Consider the following 10,000-nt stretch of genomic DNA (forward strand, 5'->3'; position numbering starts at 1 on the left):
AACACATAAATGTAACAAATATATACTGTTAGTCAGTCATAATTTACGAAACTCAATTCAAATATACTATATAATAATAATTTCAGTGAGAGAGAGAGAGAGAGAGAGAGAGAGAGAGAGAGGAGAGAGAGAGAGAGAGAGAGAGAGAGAGAGAGAGAGAGAGAGAGAGAGAAAGTGTGTGTGTGTGTGTGTGTGTGTGTGTGTGTGTGTGTGTGTGTGTGTGTGTGTGTGTGTGTGTGTGTGTGTGTGTGTGTGTGTGTGTGTGTGTGTGTGTGTGTGTGTTTGTGTGTGTTTGTGTGTGTTTGTGTGTGTTGTGTTGTTTGTGTGTGTTTGTGTGTTTTTGTGTGTTTTAGAGAGTATGTATGAGAGCCTGTACTTACATACTGTATGTGTAAGAAATCTTTAAATGTACATTAAATCAAAAGATATAATCAAAATAATCTAAATATCTTAAACAAATAGAGAGTATTCTAAACAATACATAAAACAAACAATAAACAAAACAACCTCCTGAAACAGCTTATTTTTTAAAAACAATTAACTTCATAAAAAAAAAAAAAAAAAAAGCACAGATACCAATCAATCTACTTCCACATTCTCCAAGCTTTCATTCTGGATGTAAGTTGCACTTGAACTCTCTTCAGTAAATTTGCGATTGAAGCTGCAGGATTCAATTCTTGTTCTCGGTCTCATTATCTGCTACTCTGTCCTCCTGGGATGAAGAAAACGGACCAAATACATAAATTCATTTTTTTTCATTTTAAAAAATTAGCTTAAAACATTTATATATGACTATTATATTTTTGTGATGGAATGATATTTAAACAGAAGAACGTCTGTTTTACGAATACTGTCACAAATGGGGTATGGAACACCTTTTGAGTCAAATCTCAACAATTTCACTTAAAAACACTTTTATTATCAAAATTAAACAAGGAAAAGTATTCTCTTTGGCACTATAACACCACTTTCTGTTTCCTCAACCTATAAATAACCATTTTTCTTGAAAAAGGAAAATTGGGTAGTCAAAATTATACCCCAAATTCTAATAAAGTTCCCAGAAGGTTCCCATAAAAACTAAAATTGTATATGACTTTAAAATACTCTACCAAGAAGTAGGAAAATTATCTAAGAAAAAAAAAAAAAAGATATTTCATACATTCAAAAATACAATAATAATGCGATGTTGTTGTAAACATAAACTAAACTGTTTCTTCTTCAAAAAATAATCTATAATTCAACAGGAAAATGAATAAATACAGTAAATAAACAGAGCAACTACTATTACCTCAAACTACCCAATGTGAGAGTACATTACTATAAGCATCTACTAGCTGATTAAAAACAAACAAATTTCTCGAGTTTCAATGACCCTGCCCTGATGCTTTCATAATGGCCAACACATCTATCCGATCTCTTTGATGTGGTGAAATTTTTTTTTCGTACAAAACCAGAATATTTAGCCTTGTTTGAATTAAAAAAGAAAAAAAAAAAATTATCTTTACACATTTAAATTCAATAATATTCTTTTTAGCAATGTGATATATATGGACACTATATTTTAGTACAAAAAATGTATTCTCATTGACAGAATTCATGATTCTTTATAAGGCATATGTTAAAACTCCAAAAATATTTGGTTTATCATCAGTTCAATCTACTTTTTTTCTGCATGTCATAGGACGTCTCAATTTTCTAGGCTTAAAAAAAAAAAAAAATTCACCCACTAGGTCATCTTTACCCCAGATGACAGCATTGTAATCAATTTAATTTTCACCGTTAGTCTGTTATAATTTACAATATTTCATTTACCAGTATACAGTAAAACAGTCATAAGACATACTCATACACATGTTAATTTCCTTTTTACTGAATAATCTCGTTTACCAGTCAACAGCATAACAAGACATAACCATACACGCACTCTTCTACATAGCAACAACAATCTTACCTTTCTGCAGAATTCTGTCTGGTAACAACAGGTGTAGACGAAGAACTTTTTCTCTCCTGAACAACGGAGACAAATGCATGAGATAATGTACCGCAAAACATACAATAGTCTTCTAATTATTCAATATAAAACAAAGATTTTATCTTCTTTCATAAAACTGATCTGGTCCATTTTGTTCACTTCTGAGCAGGGTTAAAATAGTATGATGGTTGAAGAAAATAAGAATTCAGTAACGAAACATGGCTATTAATAGTAAATTAGTAACGAAACATGGCTATTAATAATAATCCAGTAATGAAACATGGCTATTAATCATAGCTTTTATTCTTGATATGAGCACTGCATGTAGTTAGACACTATGGGAAAAATTGGAACGGGAACTATATGCTTTCCTATACTATATACTGGTAAAAAGTTACATTTATGCCTACTTTTGCTTTAAGATCTTATAAGCAAATCTATTATGATGTATTAAGTGTCTTTGCTGATTAAGTACAAATTATGTAAAAAAAAAAAAAAAAAAAAAAAAAAAAAAAAAAAAAAACAGGAAAAAATTGATAAAAAACAGGAAACTTTTGCCAAAACCTTTTCAACCTGGTGCACCAAAGTTTTTTTTGTTTTTCTTTATGATAAACAGTAATAAAATACTGTCTAGCCTATTCAAAGCATTCCATTTTTATGAGATAACAAAAAAGCATGTATTCACTTAATTCCATCCAAACCTGTGAAAGCCTTTAAAAATCTGTTCCTATTGATATTTCAATAAAAATATACATATAGTAATTTAAAATATATAGCACTCTTTGTAAGAACACATTTGTATTTCTTCTCATAAAAGCCTACAAAATTCTACCCTCTTACCTCTCTTCTAATTCACATAAACACATAGATACAACTATTCCTTCTATAATATATCTGAAGTTTCATACTTTTGCACAAGTGGCCATTTTTCCCTGAGGTAGACTAACTAACCTTGAGGAGAGTGATTGGAGGAACTGGGAATTCACCGGAAAGCTGGGGCGTTGGGGAGGTGTTGGCTAGCTTCATGCATTCCTCCAAGGTACGAATAAATGTATCACATGTTGCTGTCAGTAAAGCTGTTGATTCATCTAGTTTCTGAAAAGGAAGAGAAGAAAAAAAGATATTATCCCTTTTAATTTTTTTTAGATATTATAACAAGGGCATAAAGCTATTATCAGTCACACAGCATTTTACGGTTTTCAGCCTGTGCCATACATGCCTTCTGTGACTAAAGTGAAACGTTCAATGAAAACATTACTGTGAGAAAATCAGTCAGAAAATGTCTAAAGTAAATGAATATATAGGATTTTCCCAACTATGAATAATGAGAATAAAAAAGACACAGGTAAATGGTACACGTATAAAGGGACTATCTAAAGACTGCAAATTACTGTGTACTTTGTACATTCGACACATATATCCTGTAAATTTGTACAGATTGAGGCAACTCCACCATGCCTAGTGAGCCATTTAAGCTAAGATTATTATTAAGAATCTAATGACAGATAACAGCATAGAATCTGGAACCAGACTTCCTTCTGCAATAATCACCATTCTGACCAGTAGGCACACTATCTGGGGAACTTGGGGTGCCAGATCTAAGCTTTATTTGCCTAAATGCAGCTTATTTCTTGCAGACAATGAGAATCTATAGTCTTCCAAATTTGTTAAATAATACTCCACAGCCAGCCTAGATGTGCCTCTGAAGGGCCTATCAATACCAGTCCTGTTATTGGCAAATGCAATATTACACTTCACAGTACATTGATAAAATAGGAAATGATAACATATATGCAAGATTAATTATGAAAAATATAAATGAAGACAAAAAATGCTATGTAAAATTATATTTGTCTGGTCATGAAAATATGAGATATGCATGTAATCTAATTATCATTGTTCACTTTAATCATAGGCAATGAGTATGCATGGGCACTGAGTTTGTATTTAAAGACAGATAATGAAATCTGTTTCTAAACCAATGCCTCGTATTAAATGAGGATTGCATAACTAAATAACCATATAAACTGATTTAGAGTAGCAGGCTAGTCTTGCATTAGATAGTGAGTGTGCTCAAATAATTAGATCAACATTATGATAATGGTGGCTTATAAACCCTCAAGACCTAGTGACAACATGCTGGGAAGCAAGTAATAACAGACTCACATTAAATGATTAATATCTTGCCAATTGTGAGAGAGGATCAGGATCCAGAGGAAAACCTTCACATAAAATATTCTTATTCATATTTGCACACTTCGACATCCATATACACAAACATCCATAGACACACATTTGTTTGCATTCAAATACATCCAACTACACACATTTACAAACAATATCATTAAATACAGACGTGTTTAAACCTTGGATGTATATGTGCTCCTATATATGCATCTTTAGGCATGTGCATCCAAGTAACCATACGTACATGTAGATGCGCAAGCATTCTCGAACAAACAATCATCTACAATTTGATAATCATTTTTTTGCCATATATAACTGCTTGCCTGACTCTGCTGTTTCTGAAGGAGTTTTTCCTTTTGCAACTCATGCACTAAAGTTGTATCTACATGTAATTCTTCAAAACACTTTTCTTAGACACCTTCTGTACCAAATAACTTAACCAGACATTCACCAGTTAAAATCCTAGTTCATTAGAAAGGCCATGAAAACTAGCAGAGAACATGAAAGGGGAGTTTTGGGTTTCTCTTAACAAATGTCTATACCAAGGAGAAATCTGAAACCTCTGCTGTATGTACTGCTGACTGTAGTTGGTTCCACAAGCCCTTAGCTGTCAAGGAGCTAATTAGTATGCATATGTAACCTCACCTGATTTCCCCTTTCCTTGAGTTTTAGGGTAAAATGTCTTTTTTTTTTTTTTTTTTGTAAATCCATTAACACTGATGGTGTCATTATTATTACTGACATTATGATTGTCATAATGTTATCGACAATACCAACGGAAAAAAAGGAGGGGAGGGAGAAGGAGAGGGAGAAGGAGGAGAAGAGGGAGGAGGAGGAGAAGAGGGAGAAGGTGGAGGGAGGATGATGGGCAGAAGATAGGTTAATGAGGAATGTGATCGACACTTATTGGGCATCACTGCAGTAAACCAGCAGACTTCCAGGCTTCCAAGCTTAAGCTGGCGTATTGGTTCTGAGGTGCTGCAGTCAGAGAGACAAATTCCCTCTCCGTCCTTATGAATATTAGACCACCAACTTCCTCTGGATTCATTATGAACCCTAATACTTTCTTTCTCTCTCTCTCTCTCTCTCTCTTTCTCTCTCTCTCTCTCTCTCTCTCTCTCTCTCTCTCTCTCTCTCTCTCTCTCTCTCTCTCTCTCTCTCTTCTCTCTCATCTCTCTCTCTCTCCTCTCTCTCCTCTCTCTTCTCTCTCACTCTCTCTCTCTCTCTCCTCTCTCTCTCTCTCTCTCCTCTCTCTCTCTCTCTCTCTCTCTCTCCTCTCTCTCTCTCTCTCTCTCTCTCTCATGTATTTATTTATTTATTTATTTATCTATTTATTTATTTATTCTTTTTTACTTGTTCATTCAATTTTTTTGAGAAGTGAGAAGAGGAAATAGGTGGAATGAGAATGATGAGAATGAGAATGAGAAAAGGGTAGGAAGATGAGAGATAGAAGGAGGGAAATTGAAAAAAAAAATATATATATATATATAAAGCCATAGAAGTGAACCATTACAAGACCAGCAAAGCAAAGGAAAGGAAAGGAAAGGAAAAGGAAAGAAAGAGGAAAGGGAAGGAAAAGGAAAGGAAAGGAAAGAAGGAAAGGAAGGAAAGAAAGGAAAAGGAAAGGAAAGGAAAAAAGGAAAGGAAAGAAAGGGATAAAAGGAAGGAAAGAAAAAGGAAAGGAAAAGGAGGAGAAAGGAAAGGAAGGAAAGAAAGGAAAGGAAAGGAAAGGAAGGAAAGGAAAGGAAAGGAAAGGAATAAGAAAGAAAGGAAGGAAGGAAAGGAAGAAGGAAGGAAAGAAAGGAAAAGGATAAAAAGGAAAGGAGAAAGCAAAGGAAAGAAAGGAATAGGAAAGGAAAGGAAAGTAAAGGAAAAAGGAAAAGGAAAGAAAGGAAAAGGAAAGGAAAGGAGAAGGAAAGGAAAGGAGAAGGAAAAGGAAAAGGAAAAGGAAAAGGAAAGGAAAGGATAGGAAAGAATAAAAAAAAATAAAATAAATAAAATAAAAAAAAAAAAAATAAAAAAATGAAATACAAGGATAACAAAATCCGCTCAAAAACACAAGCCTACACCAACCTCGAGATCTGGTCCGTCTGGGTTGTTGGCAGCCGTCTTTACGCTATACACCTGCTTCATCAACAAGTCGCACGTGAGTCTCAGCTCCGACTTTTTCACTTTGACGGTATCGCGTTCAGGCTCTGGAAAGGGACAGTGAATTACGTGGCATTCGGTACAATTCTCTCTGTTGATTTGCGGTTTGCTTTTTTTCTTCTTCTCATCAATTAAATAATTACAATATCTAGTATAATAGAAACCTTTAAAATCAATCTAATATTCTAAATGAAACGTTGGAATTTGTCTATCCTTCAGCAAGATCAATTTAGGTGAATGACCCAAAGTTTCGGGAAAATAAACTTTAAAACAGAAAAGATAATAATTATATGATTACAAAGGAGATAATTTAGCCGTGACTGAGAGGTTTAGAAAAGGGATGCAGCTCCTTAACATCAAACGTATGACAATGAAAAAGTTACAAAAAAAGTTACAACACCTGAATTTCACTGACATTAATGTAAAATTCAGGCTACAAAAATGTAATTTCTGAGTTTTAATTGCAACTCCGAAAATCCCATAAAGAAAATGATGGTTTTCTTTGTATAAAGAGAAAGATGACATTTGAATGAACTCTGTGGAGCCTCTTTTGAGTGCATCAGATATCATGAGTATTTGCAGAAAATAAACTGACACAGTTAACATTTCTTCTTATAGAAATCATTCCCTGATCATTTATTTAGACGTCTGAGAACGAAAGAGTAACTTGGCTTGAGAATGTAAATCCTGTTTTCATGATGATTATGATGCAGGAATGGTTTAAAAATCAGTCTTTTAATAAGGATGGAGTTCTAAAATATTTGCAGAGTTACAGGATACTGAAGGTCCCTAAAAATTATATTCTGGGCCAAACAAACAGCTGGCTGGCCAACTAGTAAAAATAAAATTACATTCTCATGAAAAAAAGAAAAAAAAAAGATAGGAAACTGAATTAAGTTATATATTAGGATACCCGGTTACAAACCAAGTGCCTCAGTTTCCCTACAGATGGCACAAAGAGTATAGGGCCCCTCTATAGAAACGCCAAGGTCACCCACAGGCAGGAACACTGGTAGGTCAGGGGGAAAAGAGGCAGAGTCCCACAGCACTCTTTTACGGTTGGACTAACCTGCCTAACTCTAGCTGCTCTGTTTAGTTGCTCGGCCACAGCACTGCCTCCATATGTGCCTTTCTCTTTGTGTGTGTTCCAGTCATTGCATATCAGTGATACTTCACAGCATTCATGATTAACCATGAAAGCAGACTATGTAATAAAAAAAAAGAATAATCTATAAAAATACTCAGATGGACTGTATCCCCATTTTAGAAATAAAAGAGTAATGAATTATAAAATCAACACTGTATTGCCGAGTGTGATTCAATAGACGTTAAATGAAAGAAAAAGAAAAAAAGAACAAGAAAACAGCCAAAAAATAGTATCCAGTACATGTACTTATTATGAATGAAAATATGCCAGTCTAAGCACATTTTGTGGATTAGCAACAGGAGGAAAACTGTAAGGATGAGGAGAGAGAGAGAGAGAGAGAGAGAGAGAGAGAGAGAGAGAGAGAGAGAGAGAGAGGAGAGAGAGGGAGAGAGAGGAGAGAGAGGGGAGAGAGAGAGAGAGAGGAGAGAGAGAGAGAGAGAAGAGAGGAGAGAGAGAGGAGAGAGAGAGAAGAGAGGAGAGAGAGAGAAGAGAGAGAGAGAGAGAGAGAAGAGAGAAGAGAAGAGAGAGAGAGAGAGAGAGAGAGAGAGAGAGAGGAGACAGAGACAGATAGAGACAGAGACAAAGAGAGACAGAGACAAAGAGAGACAGAGACAAAGAGAGACAGAGACAAAGAGAGACAGAGACAGAGAGAGAGAAGAAGAGAGAGAGAGAGAAAATACTACTGGTACCCATCAGAAACACTATACCACTAACTACTGTCAATGGAAAAGAAGATTCTCTCACCAGTCTTACCCTTCTCTACTTTAGCTTGCGGAATGGCAGGTGGTATGCCGGCCTTGGCACTACCAAGGGCCACAAGCCAGGCATGTCTCTCATGGGGTGATGGTGCTTTGAGGTAAAAATGTTGCTCATATGGAATGACTATATCTATACGCATAGTATCTGTTGGATGAACTGAAGGACAAAAAGAAATAACAGATTAAGAAATATACTATAACAAAATGCATCCAATTAAACATGAAATAACAAAGCAAAGATTATCTGTGAATATCACATAAAATAAATACATCTACTGCAATAAAAAGATCAACATATCAATATTTTGAAGCAGCTGAAACTGTCAATAACAAACATTTCAAGAGACTCACCTACGATCTCACATGCTGACAATTTAACCGAGCCCTTTGAACCCTGATTGACTTCTTCTTGTGATTTGTAGTACGCCAGAACACCTTGATCCAACACAAACCATCTTGGCTGCCATCCTGAAACAGGTGAAAGAATATCGTGAATGGTTTATTGAACATTCCTGGTAGAAATGATATTATTAATGTCAATATCTATCTGAAATTTGTAGAAATGAAAAAGGATACAGATTTTCATACTAAAAAGTATTATTCAAATTTGCTTCTAAAAGAATTGAAGCCTTATATGTAAACTATGATCCTAATGACATTACAATCACTGATTTTCATGACACATATCTGGTAAAAGATATGTAAATGTTTCATTTCACTTATAAAAATAAAAGAAATCAGGAAATAAATGGTAATACATGTATCTGTAATGTGGAAGCTGTAACAAAAACATATAAAATCTTTCATAAAATATTTAAAAATACTTCCCTCTACCTTCATACCATTAACTACTATATTTACTAACACAAATCAATATAACTTTCCATGTAATCTTCTTAATCATTTGTATACAACACTCCTTCCACTTAACCAGAAAGATAAATCTCCCCTTACTGATTTATTTCACACCTTCCTAAGTACTATTAACCTCTTATGCCATACAAATAACATTCATATACAAAGCAAAAACCGACTTATATACCGAGGGAAATTAATCTAATGCTCTTACTTCGCAAAAAAGTAAGTCTGGAGGAGAAGTAGGAAATGAATTTTCAAATCCCTGCCATGTCCTTACAACAGGAAATATGACCTATTTTTAAAGTCCAGTGAAGTTTAAAATGCCAGAAATGGAATAAAGCACAGAGGCTTGTCAAACTTATCCTGATACAAAATTTATAAAATACATACATATATATACACACACATATATACAAGAAAGTCAAAATAAATCAAATTTCAGAAGAACGCACTGAAAATATTCCTAAAAGTTACGAGCGATGCGGAACTGAAAAGTCTCATCCACACACATCTCCATTACATATATATATTATAAAAAAAGGAAAATCAACCCCGGAAATGAAAACAAACTACACACATATAACCCACCGACTCAAGCGAAGCCCAAAAGCCTCTCCCAATATCCCTTACAAGGCCTCCGTGGCAGTAATAAAAGAGGGGCATGAAAAGTGCCACATCAACACCCTTCAGTCATTGACACTTACAAACCCTGAATATTACGAGCTCTGTTTAAAACGCCCTTAAAATCTCACCGAACCCCCTTAGCACACCCGTCCAAGCCATCCTAGCGGAGAGGACCTTTCGTCCCATCGAGGCAAAAGGGGGAGGGTTGACTACGAGGCCTTACCGTTCCAGTAATTAGTCCATTTGTACAAGATTCCCTCCATCCGCACGGGTGTTTTGTGCCGAACAGCTGGTGCGCGTGTTTAC

The 10,000-nt window shown here is 34.9% G+C and overlaps 1 protein-coding gene and 1 long non-coding RNA gene across 3 annotated transcripts in view; one reads left to right on the plus strand and one right to left on the minus strand.

The window, feature by feature from the left end:
• LOC119574670 overlaps positions 1 to 9,621 on the plus strand; it is a 9,879-nt gene extending 258 nt beyond the window's left edge. The window contains exons 2-3 of the long non-coding RNA XR_005228892.1: positions 4,037 to 4,041; positions 9,612 to 9,621. This is a non-coding gene — a long non-coding RNA (uncharacterized LOC119574670). The remainder of the gene's footprint in view (positions 1 to 4,036; positions 4,042 to 9,611) is intronic.
• Positions 270 to 10,000, minus strand: part of LOC119574669 (pleckstrin homology domain-containing family A member 3-like) — a 10,033-nt gene continuing 302 nt past the window's right edge. The window contains exons 1-7 of one of the 2 annotated variants that reach the window (XM_037922057.1): positions 9,918 to 10,000; positions 8,564 to 8,680; positions 8,199 to 8,369; positions 6,233 to 6,354; positions 2,924 to 3,067; positions 1,952 to 2,007; positions 270 to 712 (exon numbers count right to left, since the gene is read on the minus strand). The exon at positions 9,918 to 10,000 is cut by the window's right edge and continues 302 nt beyond it. In XM_037922057.1, the coding sequence (XP_037777985.1) occupies positions 700 to 712; positions 1,952 to 2,007; positions 2,924 to 3,067; positions 6,233 to 6,354; positions 8,199 to 8,369; positions 8,564 to 8,680; positions 9,918 to 9,957 (663 nt within the window). In that variant the 5' untranslated portion in view covers positions 9,958 to 10,000 and the 3' untranslated portion in view covers positions 270 to 699. The remainder of the gene's footprint in view (positions 713 to 1,951; positions 2,008 to 2,923; positions 3,068 to 6,232; positions 6,355 to 8,198; positions 8,370 to 8,563; positions 8,681 to 9,917) is intronic. The other variant, XM_037922058.1, reaches the window with a different exon arrangement.

This window comes from Penaeus monodon, chromosome 6, assembly GCF_015228065.2.
Source record: "Penaeus monodon isolate SGIC_2016 chromosome 6, NSTDA_Pmon_1, whole genome shotgun sequence".
Taxonomy (NCBI): Eukaryota; Metazoa; Arthropoda; class Malacostraca; order Decapoda; family Penaeidae; genus Penaeus; species Penaeus monodon.